Here is a 24,656-nt window from a genome sequence, read left to right on the forward strand (position 1 = left end):
GTTGAAAAACCATGTCCAGAACCTATTACAACTCAGACTTATTTTATGCAAAACCCATATTTTCCAATGCCATTTTTACCCAAATGAAAGTGCACTGGTGGGAAACTAAATCTGAAAAATGCAGGCTGCAGAACAATTTAAGTTCTATCATTTTGACTTTAATTAAATCAAAATGGAACAACCATTAAAAGGCCAACTTAAAAACTATTACCATGAGCTCACAAAAGACTTACAACCAGGTCACCCTTTTTAATACATATATGCTCCTTAATCATTTTTCTAATAGAAGACCAAATTGGTCTCGCCCGAAGGATAGCGATAATGTATTTTTATATTATGTTCAGTATGTATTGCAACAGTATGGCAATCATTTATCCAAGAAGCTAAGTAATGTCATAAATGAGATCAGGTGCCAAAGATGCAATTACCTTCGATAAATTTGATGTCTGTTGCATTTCTGTTTTTTTTTAATTTTTGATCGGTTTTCTTATTATGTTTACACGTTTTTGTTCTTGATGTTTTTTATATTTCTTGCAGCTTAAAGTTATGCAAGAAAGGAGACCAATCAGGTAATATAAATCAACCTGTTTTCCCGTAATTTATTTAATCAGTTTAGTTCTTTTATCTTAACAGGTACTTGTACAAGCGAATCTAGAATGGACCCATTCAAGATCATGGAATATGTTTTGTGACCTCGTCTGCAACCATGACAGATGACGTAAAATAAAACCCAAATATATTGATGAATCTAGTAAACTACTTGCAAATCAACTATGCAAAAGAAACAACAATGACATCATCATAGTGCCCTACAATCCCGGGTTTGAATTTTCATTTAAATAATTGTTCGTAAAGAAATTAGGACCAAATTGTTTTGACTTTAATTGGTTTTCGGTTTTTGTAGAAAACACTGGGTGTTGGCTGTTTTAGACATGAAGACTACTACTTGCTATTATCTGGATTCGTTAAGGACTATCGATGTCAGTCCGGAGCTGAAGCAAATTATTGATTAGTAAGTAATACAGATTATTGAAAAATTATATATTATATTCTTTGATATATTTCATTATTTATTTTAAGGCAATGGTATTGTATGCTGTAAAAAGGGGATCCGACAAGAGGGTAAAAGTCAACTGGGTCAACAGCAAGGTAAGCACTTAATTTCTTTAATGATCAGTTGAAAAGATTAATAATAATAATAATAATATAATAATAATAATAATAATAACAACAACAACAATAATGATCAGTTTAACATTCCGTTTTGGTACTTGGAACTAGGCCCGTGAACAAACAGAACGAGCACGAACAAGGGCATGCTTGCGTTCGTTCATATAACTTTAAACGAACATGAACACTTAATCGAATACATGATATATTATGACCTGGGGAGTTGACCATAATTTATTCAAACTGCAGTTTGACTATAATTTATTATGGACACAGTTTGACTATAATTTAGTCAAACTACAGATTGACAAACAGGGGTATTTTGGGAAACATTGATAAATAATCCGGGCTGAGGTATGCAGTCTGCATGTTCAAATAAGTAATCTAGATCGTGTTTGTATTTAGTCAAATTTTGAAGCGTTTTGTTTGTTTAATTTGCTTAGGTTGGGGGAGGCAAAACCGAGTACACGGATGCGGATATTGATGCTGTTCGCAAGGAATGGTCAAGTTATACCTCACAGTTTATTTTCCGGTAGTGATATATGTGTATGCTTTTGAATATCAACAAATACTTTTGTTAATTAGCTTAGGAGTATTTGTAAAAAATTTTACTTGCGATGAGTTCAAAGTTTCCAGATTTTGAGAATCTTGTAGCTGCATCTGCAAATAATGGAGGAAATGGATCGAGTGGACAACTCACTGAAAGTGGTAGCGAAGACCTGATCTAGCTAGCGTGTTAGTTAAGACTTATTCTTTATGGTTTGTTACTTGTTTTATTTACTAGCATTTTAATGTTTGGAAATACTGAACCAGGTTTTGTTTCTTTTTTATGTCTTGCATTTCAAAGTTATGATATTGTTGGTTTAGCATTACAATGTTGTGATATTATTGACATTAAATGAAGATATATGGAGACTATTTTTAGTCCTAAAAGTAAATAAATTAAGACAATGCAAATAATATTAAGGACCAAATAAGATTGGAAACTATTTTCTAGTCTCTAAAATAACCAAATTAGATTTAAAGATAATATCAAAGACTGATTTATAGTTACTGAATGAGCGTATTAGAGAATGATTTTCAAAATCTGATTAAACGTATCGGAGACTGGTAAATTTTGTTATTAGAGACTGATTTTTAGTCTATATAAAAATATATTCAAGACTAAAATGACAATGCATTTGAGATTAATTTTCAGTCACTAAAAAAAACAAATAACGGATTGAAATGACATGTTATTAAAGAACAATTTTTAGTTACTAAAACACTTTATTAGAGACTGAAATTTGTGATATTAGAGACTAAAAACTGGTCTCTAATACACCTTTTTAGAGACTGAACTGATATAGAGCTATGAATATAATAAAACGCATTAGAGACAAATACACATGACTTAGAAGACTTATTTTTAGTCCCTAAAGAAATGCGATTGGGACTAAAATATCATAATACAAGACACTGATTTTTACTCATAGAAGATATGTATTGGAGACTGAAATGATGTGGTACGATTGATCAGTTTAAGGACTTAATTTATGTGTATTGGACACTGAATGTTAGTCTCAGTTGACGCCATGCAATGGGGGCTGATTTTAAGTCACTAAAACTACCATCTAGGACTAGGAATAGGGGACTGACTTGGGACTAGAAAAATCAGTCCTTGATAACCATTTGGGACTGATTCGTTAGTATCAGTGACTGATTTTTCAGTCCCAGATACCGCTCTTTTTTGTAGTGTAAACACGTGATACGGGCCTCTCCACCACGAGTAAAACCCGAGTAATATATTTGACCCAATCACGGTTTAGCAAACGGCGGGCCTCTCCACCATGAATCACGAGACACAAGGTTAAGTATCCGAGTAATATATTTGACCCGTCTAAATGATGATTACGCCACACGGGCCTCTCCACCACAAGATTTAAAAACCCAAGTAATATATTTGTCCCGGCCATAATCACCATGCACACACACATCAATAAGCCTACTCACATAAATATTAGTTACAAGGAACTAAATAATATCAACAATCGTAGACTATAAGGTAATATATATATATATATATATATATATATATATATATATATATAAGTCCAAAATAAGAACCCAAGTAAGAAGGTCTACTCATATTCAATTAACACCAAGCCTAATAACATCCTTGAGTCTAGACCATAGACAATGTATATAACCCTAAGGAATTTATGACCAAAACGAGTATAAAATATCCTAAGGCATAGAATATAATCCACACCTGGTTTCATAAATGCATAAATAATAACAAGGCTATACGATATTATTCAAATTGTTTTAACGAGTAAAATCGGGTAAAATAGTAATTGAGTGTGTATGCCAGCCCAAAATGTAAAAGAGTTAAAAAGGGCATCATGAACTCACATGACACGAGTAACGCAAATACCAACGAGTTAGAGAACCTCAAATCACAAGCCTATCGGATTGCATACAAAGATTACTAACTAAACCCTACCGACTTGCTTATCCTACGAGGCGTTCTAACACGATTTGATTTACCCAAGGCCACAACCATACTAGTTCTAATTACATCAGCCCCCGAGGCCTCGTATTTACCAAGACCACCCGTAGTTAATTCCAGGGACAAAGGTTTCCCAAACTACCCCCGAAAGTTGTTAATTGTATCGAATACGTGCTTTAACGAGTTGCTTATGCACTTAGCAACCAACCCAGCCCCGTGTGAACCAAATTAAGGATATTTACAGCCAACAAGTCCACACGACTCTACACGATTTGAATGGGTCGGCAATTCGCTTGTACAACGCATAAAGAACCAATTAAACAGGAATTTGCGTTGTACCGACCCGTTTGAGCAACCGACAACCAATTCAGCCCCATTAACATAAAAATATAGTTTTTCACAGCCCGTAAATCATACCGAGGCTACAAAATCTGAATTGGTCGTTAATCCCTTCAAACAACGCGCTACACGCAACAATCAACAAACTAGACAACCGAAATTCTAGTTTTCAATCCAACGACAATTGACTAATCAAACGAGCTTCAATGCTCATGATACTAAAGTATGACATATATGACATACCTAGGAAGATAATGGAGCAAACACTTCACTTAAAACAGCCCCTAAAGGACAAAATTGGACAGCTACCGGTTAAGCCTAAAACGAACGTATCGATCAATAACGAGTATAACATGCCGATTTTAGCATGCAAAGATGTATTTTATTACATAGGAAAACCATATAAATAAATTATGAAATTTTTACCAGAGTTTAATAAATGACTTAGGTTTATAAGGATATTTTTATTATATTTTTCTAGTGCATATAAAAATCATAAAAATTCCTCCAACACAGGAAGGTACGTGCAACTATATCAGTGCGCAGAAAAATGGTTTTATTTGTTTAAAAATCATTACCAAACCAAATTAAACGATTCCAATTGTGTTGTAATCATAACTCAAAATATGAAGTTCCAAAAGTGGAATCAACCAATTTGGAGTTTTCAAAAAAGAGTTATGATGTCGGGAAGACAGACCAAAATCCGTCACCCCGCATCAGCTTTGACACACAATTTTATAAAATCATAAAAATCATTCAAATATCGTCCAAAAATTGCAAATTATACCTTTCTGGAAACTAGACTCAAAGTAGAATATCATGGAAACAATAATCGATCAAAAACAATAAATGTTCATAGAGTTACGTGTCGAACAATAAACGAGTATGAATCTGTCAGAAACTGTTATAATCAAACCTCAACCCTGACGTGTTCAACAAAGGGTTTAATGGTGGAAAAAAGTTATATTATGATAGAACCGACCTTGAATTAGACTCGGGAGGGCTGGAAAGTGGCTGGAGAAAGAAAAAAGATGGAGCTTGGAGCTGCTGCAGGCTGCGATAGGACAAGGAGGGAATGGGCTGTGTTCCCGAGTTAACTTACCAAAAGAAAAGAAAGGAAAGGAAAATTTTCTTTTTTTCCTTTCCTTTCCTTTCACACATCATATATCTTTTCCTTTCCTTTCCATTCAATTTTTTCCATATTGGAAAGAAAACTTTCACCCTTTAAAACCTCACATTTCCTTCCTTTTTTCTTTCCTTTCTCCCCTTAAATGAAACTTGGGAACACAGTTTTTAACTTTCCATTTCTTTATTTCCATAAAAAAAACTTGAGAACACACCCACCTCTATCTTTCCATCCATTTCCTTTCCTTTCTCTCCTTATGTGGAACTCAGGAACACAGCGTTAGGGTTTTTTTTTGTTATAATATAAATGTTACATCTAGGCCCTCCAGCTTGTAGAAATGTAATACTTGGATGAAAGGTTAGGAAATTTAACTCACGAGAACGACCAGGAGGTCCCCGAAGATGCTAGAACGGGTCTCGGTTAAAGATATAAACTTACAAGGCATAAGTCCTTTTAACGAAAATTTACGGGCGTTACATTGAGATTCTTCAACCCTAACCCAACTCATATTTTTATTCGTGTCGTGTTGTGTCGACCCATTTAAATTCGTGTCGTGTTCGGGTTATGTTTCGGGTCAACCCATTTTACATTCATATACGAGTATGAGTAATACGTATTGATTTGATAATAAATTAAACAATTAATTATTCTTATTCATAAAAACTTGTTAACAATTTGTGATAAATCTTATTGTTTTTGTGTATTTATATCTCATTGTCAATTAACAAACTTAGGTTCACATATTTAGCTCAAGAAAAAAACAAACGAATGAAATAACTAGAGAATCATAGATAGTTATAACTAATAAAATGAAAATATTGTAAGTAATAAGTAGATAAAAATAGTGTAAAAAGAAATTAGTTTTACTTTTAAAAGTTAATTAATATATGAAAAATTAAAAATGTATGTATTTAACTTTAAAATTTAAAACTTCTTATCTCTAAAATTAAAATAATAACTTCTCTAAAATTGTTAAACGGGTTAACAGATCAACCCACTTTTAGCGGGTTGGGTTCGGGTTGACCTGTTTAAAAAAACGGGTCGTGTCATCTGACTCAAAACCTATACTTTTTCGTGTCGGGTTTCGGGTCGTGTCAGGAATTGACACCCCTAAGTAAGAACAAACCAACTAAAAAAAAGTTGAAGCTGGGACTCCTGCATTTAATTGTTCCCAACATTTTTAAGGCTTGACCATGTTCTATTTGCATTCGATTCCTCCATCTGGTCACAACTCTTTCAACTATCAACCTCTCAATTTTTCTGTTGCAATGGTGAAATTGTGCTCTTTTTAAAATTTATATACAAAATATGTGTCACCATATTACTACGTATAAATTCTAAGAAAAGGTAAATAAACTATGAAAAGAACCTCGATTTTAGATCTGTTTTAGACTTTTAAACAAATAAATCTATTCTAACCAAATTACCAATGCTTAATTTATTGAAAAACTTAAGCTGATTGCGTAATTCGAACTTACCATCTCCTTAACTTTAAAAAAGCATACTACATATAAAAATAAAAATTGCAATGAATAGTCCTTGGTAGAGCTTGGCAGCATCCAACTGATGAATGCCATGTAGCATTCACTAAGGTTTTTTTTTCGTCTCTAACGTAATGTATGCACACAAAAGGTGTTAAACAAGGAAGCACAAGTGACATGGTGGAAAGTCACTTGGTTTGCACCCTGTGCGACGTAGATTCGATTCTTATGGAAGCGGATTTGAGGTTCTTTTAAAAAATAGAAATTTTCAGTTAATACCCAACTTTAACTAAATTTAGGGGTGCAAATGAGCCAAGCTACTCGCGAGCTACTCGAGATCGGCTTGTTAAAATGCTCGATCGAGCCGAGCTTCATCGAGCCCCAGCCCGAGCTCGAGCCTAAAAGTAAGCTCACTTAATAACGAGCCCGAGCCCGAGCTTCACTTATCGAGCTCGAGCCGGCCCGCGAGCCTAAACGAGCCTGTCATTTATATAATTTTTTTAAAATATATATTTAATAATTATTAATTAATATATATAATGTTATGAAAAAAAAAATAAAAACAACTCAAAAACATATATTATTTTATATATAAAATTATAATAGAACAAATATATATAAATAATTATAATTATATAAAAAATAGTGGATATATAGTAAACGAGCCGAGCCCGAGCCGAGCTCAAACTTGAAAATCTACTCACAAGCCGAGCTCGAACTTTGAAAATAGAGCTCGAAACGAGCCTAGCTCGAGCTCGAGCTCTGTATAAATTAAACGAGCCGAGCTCCAGCCTAGTCGAGCTCGGGCTCGGCTCGACTCGTTTACACCCCTAACTAAATTAGTTAACAATATGTAAACTTTGATAAGCCTATTTTTTTAGTTTACTGTCTTTGTATAATGTGCCATCATAATTTATTTTATTTTATTCTTTTCATCTTCTTTTGGAACCCCGAGTAAAGAAAAACTAGCTAATAAAATAATTATATATTTAACCATAAATTAGGGTAATTAATTAATATTGTTCTTTTCAATATGGTGTAGTGATAGGATGGGTAATTAACATTAGTAACGGATCTTGACCATAATCTCAGGGGTAATGTTTAAAAAAAATTTACCGTATTTCATACAATGTAAACGAAATTTTTTATTGTATTTCATACAATAACCGGATTTTTTTACGATATTTCATACAATAGTTCTTTGGTTTTTTTAGCTTGCCTTTGGACCGATATCATCATTTCTTGTAATTTTCGTTTAAAAAGATTGCTAATAACACTTTGTTGTTTCATCTCATATCCAAGTTCCCTAATTTTAGAAGGGAGAAAATTTAAACCATAAATTTATAATCAATTTTAATTTACACATAAACCCTAAATCCCTAATCAATTACAATTTCTAATTTATATTATCCAAATATCCAACAAACCATAATCATTCAATTGCTACCAATGGGTGATGCTCCATTGCCAAATGCAAAACCTTTAAAACACTTGGGTTTGGAGGGAATGTCTTGGGTTCAAATCCTAAGACAACAAAAATTAAAAGTTCACTGTTAAAAAAAATCATTTAATTACCCATAAACAATTCCAAATTAACAATTTATACAGACAAATAAACAATTACAATTTTAAGTAGAAGTAGAAGAATACCTAAATTGAACAAGTAGAATTTAAACCGTGGACGAGTAAGTGAGGAACTGAAGGAGCACCGATCGTTGACTACTTGGCTGTAGCATGCAGGGGTTGGGGCAGTGTGGCCGTGTGGGGTGGAACCACGACTAAATAAAACTTTGGTTTGTTGAATGTTGATGTCCGACCTAAACCAAACGTTTAAGCATAAAGGAAAAACAAACAAATGGTTTTATTTAGTTTGTGCTTAAATTTGGTTGGGCTTTAATTGGTTTCGGCTTTTAATTTGGTTGGACTTTAAACAAACAGGGGTAACATTATATTTTTTAGGGGTAACGAAATACGAAAATCGACCAAAACATATAAAATTTGTACTACCGGTGAAAAGTTGAGGGATAGCGGAGGCTACCCCTAGTTATATCCTAGGTCCGCCACTAGGTAATTCAATGGAGACTCAGGTTTGGTCCTCACAGACAGCACTTTGAGAATGACATGGGTGGATCAATAATGGAAGACCTGAATTTTTGTAATCTCTGGTTTGATTTTAAAGGCGTCCAAATTTTACCACCAATAAACATTCGAATGGATGAGTTTTCTTCGAAACTGAAGATAAGAGCTACATATGGCTTAGTTAGGTCAATTGGTGTGATATTTTGCTATTTGTTCACATCCCGTACATAATACCCCAATTCTCTGTTAGTTACTCTTTGAGAAAAAGAAAAAAAAAGATATTAGTGGGTGGAAATTAATGGGGAAAATGGGGATGTGTTACACGCGTCCGAATATACAAGTCGTGGGCTTCAAATGTGTGCGGTGACTCAAGTCCAGTTTTCTTTTCTTTCAAATATATATATTAACCCACATCTTCTCTTCTTCTTTCTTTCTCTCTCTCTCTCTTAATATTAATAAAACTATTTAGATTTACACCTCAATTCTCTCCGATTCGTCGCCTCTAAATTAGGGTTTTTTTTCTTTTTTACTTTTCGCTCTCAATCAATACTCGTAAGTTCTCTAATTCGCATAGCATGTTGAATCTGATTACTGCTATCGCTCGATTTGGTGTTTAATCTGTTGTACGATTTGTAATTGAGTCCAAAGTATGCAGTTTTAATTCGATTTCTGGATCCAATTTGGTACTTTTGATTGATTTGAGGCACAGAGCATACTTTTGTGACCTGAAATTGAACAGATAGATGCATGATTTGTGTTTATTTCACTTATTTGACATTGATATATTCGTGCATGTGGATTTATTGGACAATTGCATTAGCTATTAATTTAATTAGGGTTTGTGGTTCAATTGATTGATAATTAGGGGTTATGTGTGTGTGTTATTATGTTATGAGCATTAGTTATTTGTGAGATATAGATTTAATTAAGTTGATTATTTTCTGATATGTTACAGATAGATCTTGCTGTAACTGCATTGCATAAGCTGCATGTCATCCGCTGCGATGCGGGCGAATTCAGCCGATTCGTCGCCTCCAGAACAATCATTAGACAGGGAATCAGAGTCTGATGAAGCTTTAAGTGAGGAGGAAGAAGATGATGCAAGCAAAGAAACACAAAATGCTTCATCTTTTCATTCCGGTACTTTCTTTTTATATTATCATACTTGTTGAGAATGTTATAGGGTCTTATGTATTTTTTGTTGTATCACTGATCATAAATTAAAATTTTTGAGTTCAGATAAAAGTTATCTGCACCAGGGAGTACCAAATATGCTTCCAAGTAATGGAGAAACTCTAGGGCAGGCCCCCCAACTAGAACTTGTTGGTCACAATATTGTAAGTTTTATTCACCTTGTGTTTGAATATTGCTATATTTCATTCAGATTTTTAATTATCTTTAAATTTTCAGGCTTGTGCTCCAAATCCTTATTGTGATCCGTATTATGGTGGAATGATGGCAGCTTACGGTCAACCTATGGTAAGTTACATGATCTCATAATTTCTAATATATCTTGTGTGTGCATGTTAATAAATATATTATTGTGTTTTTGTAGGTTCATCCTCAGTATCTTGATATACCAAGAATGCCTTTGCCAATCGAGATGGCACAAGAGCCTGTCTATGTAAATGCAAAGCAATACCACGCGATACTAAGGCGAAGGCAATCGCGTGCAAAAGCAGAGCTCGAAAGGAAACTTATCAAAGACAGAAAGGTCGGTTGTTACTTTATTTACATATTTTTTGTCTACGATAAATAATATCGTGACTTGTATTGTGTTACAGCCGTATCTTCACGAGTCGCGCCACCAACATGCAATGAGAAGGGTTAGGGGTACCGGTGGCCGTTTTGCGAAGAAGACAAAAGTGGAAACATCAAAGAACACAGCAGGGTCAGGTGCAGGATCCGTCATATCATCATCCCAGTCGGTGAATTCAAAGCGCGTGCAGTCCGAAACTGATGAAAGTTTGGAAACACCAAGGGGCGGATTGGTTAATTCGTTGAATACTCATACGTATCGTGAAAATGGGGGTTCTTGGATTAGTATGTCATCAAACCAAGCTTCAAACAGGGCTGTTGCCATGAAGTGATGTCGGCTATTTAAGGTCCTCTCGTTGTCTATCCGTGTCATCTAAAGGTGTCTCCTTGTGGAAGGCTGGCTGGCAAATCATTCTTGGCTCATGTGTTTTTACTTTTTTAAGGTTTTGTTTGGTAAAATGTGTTATGTACAAAGTTTGTTTTTGGGGTTATACAGAAATGGATGGTTTTGTGTTTTTTTAATTTTTCTGCATGTTTGGTATTTGGAGGTGAAGCAACTGCTTATTAAGAAATGCTAGTGTGTATTGTTTAATCCCTGGGGCATATAGTGCTCCAGCACATCACAAGGTTGTGGTGGTTGAAATTTGCTGTTTTTTGCCTATTTTATTCAGGCTGGAGATTTTTGCTATATTTGAAAGTTTTGGAATGATTAATCAGTTGGCCTGGTCTTATTGTGTGGGGCTAGGATGAGCCTGCTAAGTCAATAAAACTGCTACATCAGATGCCATGTTACTGAGTGAGGAAGGATCAAATCCAAATAAAGAATGTGGGAAAAACAGTAGGAACAAATCTTAGCAATCCATATTTTTATCCTTTGGCTGAGATTTTGTATTTCATCATATCTAATTAATTAGCGACTAAAAAGGAAATAAAGGGTACTTTTGTAAGTTTATAGTTTTTTTATAATTGGTATCCCCTGATTTCTCGTCCCACTTCCATCGCATACGGGAAATCATTATAAAAAAGATGAAACACTTAATACACAGTTGAGAAAAATCAATCCAACGAACAACTCCTATCATCTGAATTGTCGTCGCAACTCCTATCGCCGGAATTGCCGTCGCAACTCCTATCGCTTACCCTGGTCGGAATCACCTCCGACATTATCCTAATTTTGCGTTCCATGACTATCGTGAACGGTTGGAGAAAAAGGATTATCAAAATTGAAAAACCGAATGATATCCTTGTGCAAATTAGATGAAATTTTCCAATTGCACACAATCCGTAGCTTTTTTTTATAAACAATCTTCTTCATATTTTATGATTGTCGGAGTTTGCTATCAATTATATACGCTTAAGTGTTGTGCTGGTTGTAATGATCGTGCGGTTATGTATCGTGTCCTAAACTACTAATTTGTGCTACTTTGTTTTAGGTTGTTGAACGTTATGCTGGTTGTAGTGATTGTGCTGCTAAGTATTGTTCTACTTTGTTTGTTGTTAAACGTTGTGCTGGTTGTAATGATCGTGCTATTAAGTTTGTGTCCTAAACTACTAATTTGTTTTGTGCTGGTTGTAATGATCATGCAGTTTGTGCTAATTTGTTTTGTGTTAAATGCTATGTTGGTTGTAATTATTGTGTTGTTAAGTATTATGTAATGTTTTGTGCTGTTAAATGTTAAGCAGGTTGTAATGATCGTGCTGTTATGTATTTTGTGTTGTTAAAGGTTACTCTGGTTGTAAATGTTGTGTTGGTTTGACTGTGAATGAAAAACGAAAAGAAATAATAACTATATTGATCAAAAGTAATATAAGAGTAAAATCTGAAATTAAAATTATTTAATTCAAAATCCACATCCAAAAATAACGTAAACAGAGTTTGCATAATTGTAGGGGCGGTCCAAACAAATCAAATATAAAAATACAATTGTACCTCTAGTGTAAAATTTGCTAGTTGCCATGTGTCATTTATGGATTGTTTCCTAAGTTTCTTACCGAAATAATGTTTTGTATGGTATCTCTACTCGTTAATGAGTTTACCTACTTATTGGTTCTTTTATGTGGCAACTCTTTGATAACTATAGTTGAAACTTGATGATACTATGAGCCTGCTCTAGCAATTTGGCCTAGAAGTTTTTGAATAATCATCAAATATCCCTTAAAAGAAGTTGTGGAACTTTGATTAATCGTGCACATCAGTTAGTAGATAAAATTGTATTGGTCTCTCTTTTATTGTTTGTCTTCTTTTATGTATATGGTATCTTATCTTATGGTAAAGACAAAATAGCAAAAGACGTCTTTTATGTTTGAATATATCTTTAATGGACGTCCTTTAGGAAAAGAAATAACAATATCATACTTTATGATTCAAATTTCTTTCACATTATGTCATTTGATATTAACCCTGTTAATTTTTCTTGTTAAATCTGATCATGTGCAAGACACACGAGGGTAGTTTTGTAATTTTATAAAATATTTAATTATTAAAACTAAAATAATAAAAATATATAAAATTCTCTCTCTCTCTCTCTCTCTCTCTCTCTCTCTCTCTCCTACCGTAGCTTTCAACTTGTAAATTATCATCATCAAAAAACGCAAATCCCCCAAATCAAACCTTAAGATTCAATTAATCTAATAATCCAAATTCCCTCAATTCAAAACCTTAAAACCCAGTGCTGGTTTCTTGATGGTTTCTTTATACCATCAAGAAACCAGCACTGGCAGAAAGATTGTTTTGACATAGCTTCATAAAGAGGCTACTAAAGCGTATTGCCCGCTGCACTGTTACTAAATCCGGATCCAGATTCGGTTCGGGTCGGGTCGGGACTTGGATCGTAGCAGGCAAACTTGGCCTGGGTAGGTGTTGATCCTTTCCAACATGTGGCGGTGGTGATAAATGGTGGTTCAGGTAGAAAGGGAACATCGTCAGTTTGCGTTTTTCGGCATCTATAGTCTCACCTGGAGTTTAAGTCGAAGAAGATGATTAGAAGTTGCATATTGGTGGTTTGTGGTGGTGCACAAGGTGGTTTTTTAGAGAGAGAGATTAAAGAGAGGCGGGGATTTATTAAATTAATATTTATCTTTTTATTATTTTTTTTAAGTATTTTCATCATTGCTCAATAGTCTCTTAAGGAGTAGAAAGATGAATTTACCCGCCTTGCATATGACCATATTTAATGAAAAAAATTAATCGGGTTAGTGTCAAATGACGTGAAAAGGATTTGAAACATGAAGTATGATTTCTGCTATTTCTTTTGCTAAATGACGTTCATTAAAAAAACGTTCAAATACAAAGTACGTCTTTTGCTATTCTGTTTATTGTAAATATATGCTTTCGACTAGACCATCCCGGTTGAGTGCTCAACTGCTCATTACGGTTTGCCTTGAGGTTTACCATTTAGAAGAAGCACCTGTTAGCTCGACTTTTTATCTACCTTTCAGGTAGTTAAGTGGCTAACCCTTATGGGAGGCTAAACCTCACTTTTGACAATTTTAGAAGTATAAGTTTTAACTTTTAGGAGTGAAAGTGCAACTTTTGAAACAGATGATTTAAACATAAACCAAAGTATTTGACATACTGACAAATAGTAATTGTAAAATGGACTGAATTTTGTGTACTCTCAATGGAAGAAAAATCGGTCAAAATAAATGAATACCTAAAGGATATTGTTATTTAACTTTATGTTAAAAGGATATAATTGCTATCATGAGATTTGATTTATTTTTCAGTCGAGGGTATAATTGCCTCCGGCATATATTTTGGAAGACTTTCCCAGTGTAATCTAACCGGTTCGTTCAAACAGCCCTGGCTCGTGACTCATTTGAAACTTGCTCGAAAATAACTTTATATTAGTTCGTAAGAATATATTGTATGCATTTGTAGATTATGATCCTGTTTTGTTGTCCTTGTTTGCTAGTCTTGATATGGATCGTATAGTTTCAAGTCCGAGCCGAGTTGATGTGCCAAGTTATCTGGGCTTTAGCCTAACGAGGTCACCATTGGTGGGGGCAACATTTGACAGGCTATATATTCACGGTCCATCCCTTGTAGTTTATTTGTTGCATCTTAGTCCAAGGTAATCTCTTCAAATCCCGCAAACGCCACTCTGATTCGCATAGGTAGAGGAATGGTGCCAAGAGCCTACAATAGTAACTTTTTTCGAAACTGTAAATTTTATAAACCAAAAAACCAACACCACAAACTACCACCTCCACAAGCGGAGAGGAGACACCAAAAAAAAGCTAAGGAAACTACATGAACAAGAATTTACACCACTTCGACCAATCTAATTGGCTATTTTTTGATCTAAACTTGTACCAAAAATACCCACTCGACTTAATATCTCCAATCAGCTCTTCAATCTTAACTTCTTTACCTTCAAAGACCTTCTCATTTCTCGCCTTCCAAATTCTCCAGCAAGCGACTATAACAATCCCATGAAAAACCTCCTTTTCCACATCGCCAAGCTCCATAGACTTATATAGGTCTAATAAATCTCTTACCGTAAAACCGTAGATAGGAGGGACTTTGCACCAACGACTTATATGCTCCCACACTACTGACGCTACTAAGCAACCGGTAGTAATGTGATCCGCCTACAATAGTAACTAATTGTAGTCTCCCCATGCCATCTCCCTAATTCGCATTTTTTTAGTTATGTTTATTTGATTCATACATCCAAACACGAAGGTATAATATGACGTAAAAAGCATTTTAGTTTATTTGATTCGTGTATCCAAACACGAAGGTATTGGGTATCATATGTCAAAACATACGCAAAATTCGTTTCAAGCTCTATGCTCAGGTTGTGGACAATTTCAATCTCAAGATCTGCTCGCTTATTACAAACGAACACACAGACTCACAATTTGTCGTGCCTCTAAATCTAACTAAATAATACTTATCAAGGTTTTTTAAGGCTTGAGCCCAGCTAGATTTGGGTTTCTGACAACCTAACTCATTCTGAGTTTTAGGAAACCAGCTCGCTCCTCAAGTAGCTCAAAAGTGGCTTAGGCCTACCTCAAAACAAATATTTGCAATTGCATGTCTAATTGCTCATTTATTTACACCTATTTGATGATAGACCTTGCCAAATTAAAAAGAACATGCAAATCAACAGAATGAAAATCAGCATCTAAGATTGTTGAAATCAAATGTTTGAAAAAACACCAGCTAAATCAAATGTTTGAAAAAACACCAGCTACGCATTCTCCAAATAAGGTAATACAACTAAAAACTTGATTCTAGTCTGGTTTTTAGAAAAAGATAAACTTAGCAAAAAAATAAAAATCCAGGCCATTACAAATCAGATTTAACACAAACTTAAGGAAAAGGAAAATTAATGAAGTAACATAACGGATTTAAAAAGTTTTGTTCACCCATCGACTACAAGCTCATTGCAGTAGACAACTATAAAAATTTAACCACAACAAAAGTCTGCAACCCAAAAACCTTTCACAAACATGAAAGCTTCCAAGGATCAAAATACCAAAACTCAGTTCAAAACTAGTAAATCAAACACTGAAAATAAAACAACCAAAACACAACCACCTCACTTGGCTCCCTTCTTGACTGCAGCCTTGGTAACCTTAGCTCCAGTTGGGTCCTTCTTCTCAACACTCTTGATCACACCAACAGCAACCGTTTGACGCATGTCCCTCACAGCAAATCTTCCAAGAGGCGGGTACTCAGCAAAGGTCTCAACAACCATGGGCTTGGTGGGAAGCATCTTAACCATCCCAGCGTCTCCATTCTTCAAGAACTTAGGCTCCTTCTCAAGTTCCTTACCAGACCGTCTGTCAATCTTGGTCAAGAGCTCAGAAAACTTGACTGCAATGTGGGAGGTGTGGCAATCAAGAACCGGGGCATAACCGTTACCGATCTGACCAGGGTGGTTCATGATGATAACCTGTGAGGTGAAGCTAGCAGCACCCTTGGCAGGATCATCCTTGGAATTTGATGCAACATACCCACGCTTGAGATCCTTAACAGCAACATTCTTAACATTGAACCCAACATTGTCACCAGGAAGAGCTTCTTGCAAAGCTTCGTGGTGCATCTCAACAGACTTAACTTCAGTGGTCAACCCTGATGGTCCAAAAGTAACAACCATACCGGGCTTGATCACACCAGTTTCCACACGTCCCACTGGCACAGTTCCAATACCACCGATCTTGTATACGTCCTGAAGTGGGAGACGGAGAGGCTTGTCTGATGGTCTCTTGGGCTCGTTGATCTGGTCAAGAGCATCAAGAAGGGTGGGACCCTTGTACCAGTCAAGGTTGGTGGACCTCTCAATCATGTTGTCTCCTTCAAATCCAGAGATTGGCACAAATGGGATTTTGTCAGGGTTGTATCCCACCTTCTTCAAGTATGAAGACACTTCCTTCACAATTTCATCATACCTCGCCTTTGAGTATTTCGGGGTGGTCGCATCCATCTAAATATTAATTCAACACAATTAGTAAACATTTTATAAAATCTTGAAAAACAATGAATCTTGAAACATTATTGAATATGATTATACCTTGTTGCAGCAGCAAATCATTTGCTTGACACCAAGAGTGAAGGCAAGAAGAGCGTGCTCACGGGTCTGACCATCCTTAGAAATACCAGCCTCAAAACCACCAGTGGTGGAGTCGATAATCAAAACAGCACAGTCAGCCTGTGAGGTACCAGTAATCATGTTCTTGATAAAGTCACGATGTCCAGGGGCATCAATAACCGTGCAGTAGTACTTGGTGGTCTCGAACTTCCACAACGCAATATCAATGGTGATACCTCTTTCACGCTCGGCCTTAAGCTTGTCAAGAACCCAGGCGTACTTGAATGACCTTTTGTTCATCTCAGCCGCTTCTTTCTCAAACCGCTCGATGACACGCTTGTCGATACCACCAAGCTTGTAGATCAAGTGTCCAGTTGTGGTGGACTTGCCAGAGTCGACATGTCCAATGACGACAATGCTGATGTGAGTCTTTTCCTTACCCATCTGAAACACAAAATTTACTGTTGCTAAATTACAAGACAAAACAACTAAATAGTAAAACTATATTTAAGTAAATTATCTTTTAAAAACCTAAAACAGATCTCATCATTGAGCTCAACAACTAATCAAATACAAAACAAGATTTAACTAATACTAATAATAAAATTAACTGCTACTAAATCACAGATCAGATCAGCTAGCAAGTAAACTAATAACAGCCTATCACTGAGCTTAACAAATTAATCAAATACAAACTTTATAACAAAGTATAAATCTAGATTCAATTCTTAACAAACTTAACTGCTACTAAGTCACAAATCAGATCAACTAGAAAGTAAACTAACTACGAAATAAAACTAATTGTCGTAAAAGAACCTAAAATCATAACTAATCAACGAGCTAAACAATTAATCGAGCATAAAACTCAGAATAAAGTATAAATCAATGTTTAATCTCATACTGCTAGTAATAAACTTAACTTTTATAAGCTTAGATTAACAACTAATCGAATACAAAGTGTAGATCTAGGTTATTCAAAACATAAAGCTAGACAGATTATCGATACAATACTAATCGTAAGCGATTAACTAATCATCGATACAACAATAATCACATAAACTAATTACGACTAACACAGAACCTCAACATTAGAAACAGATCTAAAAAGCTAAATTACACACAGATCTACTCAAATACAGATGATTAGCAGTTAATATCTAGAGCAACTGATAAGCTGGAGGTGTAAATTAAGACTAACCTTAAGAAAATATTTGTGTTGCAGACGAGTGAGGTTGAATGAGAGGTTTTATAAGGGAGCTATGAGATTAGGGTTTTCTATTGGCCGTTGGATTAAGTTATCGGACGGCTGAGATGGAGTTGATTATTGGGTGCCCTAGCCAGCCTCCTTCGTTTCTTTTGCTTTGTATTGTTGGTTAATTACGGTATTGTCCTTGTTGAGGTTCATTAATTTCAGCTTTTGACCAGGTATATTGAAGAACTTAAATTTTATATTTATTAAGTTTAACGTCATTTAATTAAATTACCTTTTTAGTTTAATAAGACTTTTATTTTCTAATTAGATAGCATTATATTTAGTTTGTACCACAGATCGTTTGGTTTAGTGGTAGTTGAGCTGCTTCTTTTATGAAAATTAAGAGGTCGACAGTTCGATCATGGACGCCTACGTCGGGAAAGGGAAGCTTTTACCTGGTTGTTGGAGTTTTTGCCTAAGAGAGGGTTTTGAGTTAGACCCAAAGCGAAAAATAACTTGGGAGAGTTGAAATCCCATCTCAGGTAGACTCGGAAATAAATGGTGTTAAAAAGTATATATTCAATGCAAGTAGTTTAAAGGTTGTGAACCTATCTATATGTTGGATTGTAAGTTCAAATGGGTAGGGCATATGCCAATATCACCATGATCTTGATTTTGATTCTATGATATCACATTCAAAAAGCATGTCGGATAGTGTTCACATGTTCCAAAACAGTTATGCTATTCACAATTAAAAACGAAAAATCGATACCAAAATCAAAATATCATGTTCACATGTTCCATTTTTGTTCAATATTGGAGATTCACGTGATCCATACTTCCAACTCTATTTGATATTGTAACTTCGTAGGTTCAGAGTTCCAAAATTCGTTTGATATTGCATTTTCACATGTTTCTTTCTAAACCCTTCAATGGAATCAATGGGAAGTCTGTTTATTTGAAAATCGTTGTGTATGTTTTTATTGGATAACATATAAACGGGAACATGCTCGTTTGATCAATGAGCACACACAAACAATAACTTTTGTTAGTTCAGTGTGTGTAGTCATTTGTTTATTCGGTTAAAGTTAAACAAAATAATGAATCAGTTCCATTATGCAAGTTAATTTGATATATGTATTAATAGCTACAAGCACGTGCCTTAAACTACATTGTGATCCTCACACATCCATTTCAATGTTCCATGGTGCTTTGTTAATATGGTTATGATCATTTTCGGGCAGCGATGGATAGATGTTGCAAATCTGAAAAATCGAGGGTATTGTTTGGAGCGTTAAGGATAAAAAAAGGGTGTGGGTCGTTTTATTATTCCTTTGTTGATGACCGGGAAGACGACAAAGAGGGACCAAAAGCACCACATTTTTTGATAATCGATTGATGTGAAGCTTGTGATTCTTAAATATGATTGGAAAATATGAAACAAGGAAAGATGTTTCAAAGAAAAATGTCTTTGTTTCTTTTTAAAAAAATATATACAATCATGAAATTACAGCCTTACAGGGGGTCCATTAACCCTTTAGCCAGTTAATTTTTCTTGATATTCGTCATCAAATGGTTTTTGTGATTTGGCTCTCAACATTGTTAACTGAAGTGTGGTTGAAGCAAATAGCAGTCAAAGTAAAAGTAAAAGGATCAATCCCATGAGTCACATATTTTTTTGAAGAGAAAAATATGTGATGTTGAGATGCACACCCTCTTGGACCACCAATTTTGACAAGTGGCAGTGTTGGACCGTTGATACTTAGAGCATCTCCAACGCAGTACATCAGTTTTTGTTTTAAACCGTCAACTTAGCATGTCATATCAGATTTTAAACCAACCTAAAAAAAACTTTTATTTCTTCTCCAGTGATTATTACATAGTTTGTATTTCAAACCGCCAACTTATCACCTACTTTTCCATTTATTTAATCTAAATTAATTTATATATTAAAAAATAATAAAAACAATTACTAGAAAAAACAACACTTTAAAATTAAACTTAAAACATACAACATTTAAAAAAAAGAGCTAGTGATATAAATATTACATGCATATAAATAATAAATAAAAAGTATGTGTGTGATTTATGTGAATTTAATCCAACGAATGTTTGCATAACTATATATATATATATATATATAATAAAGACAGAATTACAAATTTTGTCCTTTAAAAAAAGCCAAATTACGGTTCGTGTCCTTTTTTTAGTTTCTTTGCAGGCAATATCCTTTAAACATTTTTCTCCTACACGTTATGTCATTTACGCTAACTGAGTTAGAAAAACTCAGTTAAATACCCTCACGTGAGACGCATGTGAGGACATTTTTGTCTTTTCGTCAGTACCTGCAAATTTATAACACTTTCCCCTCATTTCTCTCTTCTTTCTCTCTCTAAGCCACCACCATCACCACACCATCACCTGCAAATTACCACCACAAATCTCAGCAACGGTTTCCATTAACACATCCTCCGCATCCTCCGCAACGGTTTCCATTAACCACTCCGGCCAACATACCCTTTTCCGCCGGAGCCACCATCACCACACCTTCACCCCGTCGGAGCCACCATGGTTCTCCGCCGTCTCTTCCGATTCCGGCCACCTTCACTTTTCAATTGCGGCTAACTTAAAAAACTTACACCTTGTCGGAATCAAAAAGTCTTCAACCTCTAGATAATAATGTCCACGGCGACACAACAGTCACCACCACCACCATCGGAGTCAACAGAGTCAACGGCGGCAAACACACTCACCAAACGATATGAAGGACTCGTAATAGTCCGTACAAAGGCAATCAAAGGCAAAGGAGCTTGGTTATTATCCGACTGGGTATACGAATCTGAAATCCCCAAAAAGCCCCCCGAGTCAAATACTATCCAAGTCCCAAATCGAGTCATCACTCCGGTTATTATCCGACTGGGTATACGAATCATGTGGGTCCGTCACATTAACAAGTTTGACGCCATGTTCTTCAAGCTTTCATCCGACGGGTGGAAGTCAAAATTGGTCAACTTATCGGTCAATTTACCCACCGGAACTAGTGTTTTACGGCGGGCAGTGGTTAATAACGGGTATGTGTTTAATGGAAACCGTTGCTGAGGAGGATGTGTTAATGGAAACCGTTGCTGAGATTTGTGGTGGTGGTAATCTGGGCAGATCTCGAACCACCATTGATTTTCCGTCGAGCTCTGGGTAGATCTCGAACCACCACGAAATTTAACGATTGAGGTTGTGCCTTCAATCTAAGTAGACAACGACGGGAAAGGGGGTTGGTTTGGTGGTGGTCACGGCTGAGATAAGGGGGTTGGTAGTGGTGGTGGTGGTGTAGAGAGAGAAGAAGACGAGAAGAGAAAGAAGATGAGAAGAGAGAGAGAGCGTGTGTGTATATTTGAACTACTTCGTTGTAATGACCAAAAAGCCCTCACATGCCATGCACATGTTGTCATTTAACTGAGTTTTTCTAACCCAGTTAGCGTAAAGGACATAACGTGTAGGAAAAAAATGTTTAAAGGACACCGCCTGCAAGGAAACTCAAAAAAGGACACGAACCGTAATTTGGCTTTTTTCAAATGACAAAATTTGTAATTCTGTCTATAATAAATATGGTTGTTGAGATTGTTGGTCACTTGCGCCCATATTCAAAGCAATACACCAGTCCTTGTTTTCAAACCATGTTCTATCTGACAATTAACTCCAATGTTTTAACTCAATGGTTTGTAATTCAAAGCTCCTCCACGTGGGATTCCAATACACCCTTTGGAAATGCCCTTAGGCCTGTATCGAGTCGGTAGTGGGTCAGTGGAGGTGACGTGACTTGTGAGAACTTGTTTTAAAGTCTATGATTGAGAATGATGATATTATTTTTGAACAACTACATTTTTGAGTTTTATAAGGCTGCGTGCTATGGTGGGGGTTTTGAAGTCCCACCACAGTGCCATGTCAGCGTCACGTGGCATTGTGGGCATCGAAGCCCTAGGGCATAATGCTCCTCTATGATGAGGGGGCTTCGAAGCCCAACCTTTTTTCTTTTTTTTTTTTTTTAAAACAAAAAAACCAATACAATAATATAAAATACAATAATAAAAAAAATACAATAATACTAAAATACAAATAAATTAAATAAAAAAACATATAAAAAATTACAGTTATTTTTAGTCCTCGCCATCATCTTGCTTATTACTCCAAAGATGTTCAACCAAATCCGATCGAATGCTGAAATTCGTTTCCCTTTTTCATGTTTTTAATAAATTAGCAAGTTTCTCATATTCATTTAGTGTACAGATCGGCTCTGGCTCATCGTTGTACTCACCTTGGCAAATTGCTCTACCCAAGTCCTCCAATATCATATTATGCAAGATAATGCAAGTGTACATTATGTTTCTTAACTAATCTATTTGTTGAAAACGAGCCGGTTTTCTAATGATAGACCAACGTTTCTTTAATACACCGAATGCCCTTTCGATGTCTTTCCTTGCCAACTCGTGTTTTTTCTTGAAATATGGACGTTTTTCGCCGGTCGGGCACGTAAAGCTAAGAACCAACGTGGCCCATTCCGGATAAATACCGTCGACTAGATAATATCCGTATTCGTAGTTGCCATCGTTTGTGGAAAATGAGGTGTCGGGTGAGACTCCGTCTGTGAGGCGGTCAAAAATAGGGGACACATTAATCACAGCTACATCATTGTTTGCACCGGGCATCCCAAAAACCGCATGCCATATCCAAATATCAAATGATGCAGCAGCCTCAAGAATAACTATTGGGCCATCATGATCACTCCAATGATATTGACCTTGCCAAGCAACAGGACAGGCTTCCCATTCCCATTGCGTGCAATCGAGACTACCAAGCATCCCGGAAAAACCGTGTCTTTATTGATGCACCTCGTATATTTTTTGTACGTCACTTTGAGTCAGCTTCCTCAAATATTTTTTATGATATAGTTGGGGGAATACCTAAGTTTAACAAATATTATAAAATTCATACTCAAAATGTTACAGTTTTGAAATAAATAATTAGAATAATAATACTCACATTCGCAGAATGTGTGAAGCGCCTCACGAGCCACTGTCTCCAATATCTGTAAATACTCTTCCATGGCGTCGCTCGTAGTCCTGTACGATAGTTGACGAATTACCGCCGTGCATTTTTGCATAAATATCCTGGTTTACCTCTCGCGTCCGGTCGTTGTTGGAAGAATGCATAAACGCGTTCTAAATCACCAACTATTCGTAGAAATAGTTGGCGACTTATCCGAAAACGGCGCCGAAATCGTTCTGAACCAAAAGTCGCGTCCGGCGAAAAATAATCTTTCATCAACCGGTCATGTGCACCTACGCGATTCCGTTAAAGATGAGGCCGTGTTTTTAGTGGTTGTGAACTTTCGCAATGCTGGACTATGAGTTGGGCAGCCTCTAGAACGGCACTAAATATCGCTTCATCCTCTGAATCCGAATTGGAAATATCGTCGATATCGGGCTGGAAGTCGGGTGTCAAAGATGAGTTGGAAGACATATTTGGGGAGAAAGTTTTAAAAAGTTTAAATAGGAGAATGGGATGTTTGTAGAGATTGGGTGAATGATATATATATATATATATATGTATTTTATATTATTTAAAATTGTTTTTTTAAACGGTAATACATCCATTGGGGAGGGACCCACCCATCATCCCCACCTTCCGCGCCCGCCTTACCCTTCACCGAACACCCCACCGCGCCCCCGGCAGTGTTCGCAGACACACCGCGCCCTTCTCCCCCCTTCACGGCGCCCATAACACGCAACATAAGGCTCAAACTCATTATTTCTATTTCACGACTTAACCACCTTATCATCACATTAAAGTGGGAATTGTGATTGAGAATCTTGATATAAAGAGTCACCCTAGCTTCTAAAAATGATATTATATATATTCCCTTATAAATAAAAATAATATAAATCATTTATCAACACAAATAGAATGATTTATATAATTATTAGGTTAGAAACATGTGTATTACACATGTTTATATTTTTTAAAATATATATTTTAAATATCATATCATATATTATCTCAAAGACGTTATTAAATATTAAATAGCAGGACTTATGGTATAAGATCGAGCATAGTGCAGCCTTGTGGGCTGCGTTTTGAAGCCAAAATGCCGGGGAACACCATCCCTTCCGGCGTTTTGAGTGGCGGTTTCTGAATGAGCATTTTCTACATAATGTTGGTGATGGCTCACATTTTCATAAAAGAGCAGTTGGTGGCCACCACCACCACCACCATATTCATCCTCTTCTTGCACCACCGTGATGCTCAAAATCGGACATTGACGGTCAAAATTGAATCGTAATGGATCAAAACTAGACCTAATTGGTCTAGGGGAATTAGTTCTTGCCTCATTTCGAACCAAAATCGGACCAAAATCAAACCGAATTTGGACAAAATCAAGTATGGGCTTGGTTTTCATCCCTTTGTCTTATATGATGAAGACATG

General features: G+C 35.8%; 3 protein-coding genes across 3 annotated transcripts; 1 reads left to right on the forward strand and 2 right to left on the reverse strand.

Annotated features, from left to right (window-relative positions):
• Positions 1–10,141: 10,141 nt before the first annotated feature.
• LOC143594549 (nuclear transcription factor Y subunit A-9-like) lies at positions 10,142–10,776 on the forward strand. Its single transcript, XM_077073830.1, has 3 exons — positions 10,142–10,165; positions 10,242–10,400; positions 10,471–10,776. The coding sequence occupies exons 1-3, from the start codon at positions 10,142–10,144 to the stop codon at positions 10,774–10,776; spliced, it is 489 nt and encodes a 162-aa protein (XP_076929945.1).
• A 4,988-nt stretch (positions 10,777–15,764) lies between these two features.
• Positions 15,765–17,458, reverse strand: LOC143594547 (elongation factor 1-alpha-like). Its single transcript, XM_077073829.1, has 2 exons — positions 16,969–17,458; positions 15,765–16,881 (listed from the first exon to the last, which is right to left on the reverse strand). Exons 1-2 carry the CDS (start codon positions 17,428–17,430, stop codon positions 15,994–15,996), a joined length of 1,350 nt encoding a protein of 449 aa, XP_076929944.1. The 5' UTR covers positions 17,431–17,458; the 3' UTR covers positions 15,765–15,993.
• A 5,105-nt stretch (positions 17,459–22,563) lies between these two features.
• LOC143594544 (uncharacterized) lies at positions 22,564–23,031 on the reverse strand. Its single transcript, XM_077073827.1, has one exon. The coding sequence runs from the start codon at positions 23,029–23,031 to the stop codon at positions 22,564–22,566; it is 468 nt and encodes a 155-aa protein (XP_076929942.1).
• Between the last annotated feature and the right edge of the window lie 1,625 nt (positions 23,032–24,656).

The sequence above is a fragment of the Bidens hawaiensis genome, unplaced genomic scaffold (assembly GCF_021521415.1).
Source record: "Bidens hawaiensis isolate Kalapana, Puna unplaced genomic scaffold, B.hawaiensis_p1.1 tig00043830_1, whole genome shotgun sequence".
In the NCBI taxonomy this organism is placed as follows: domain Eukaryota; kingdom Viridiplantae; phylum Streptophyta; class Magnoliopsida; order Asterales; family Asteraceae; genus Bidens; species Bidens hawaiensis.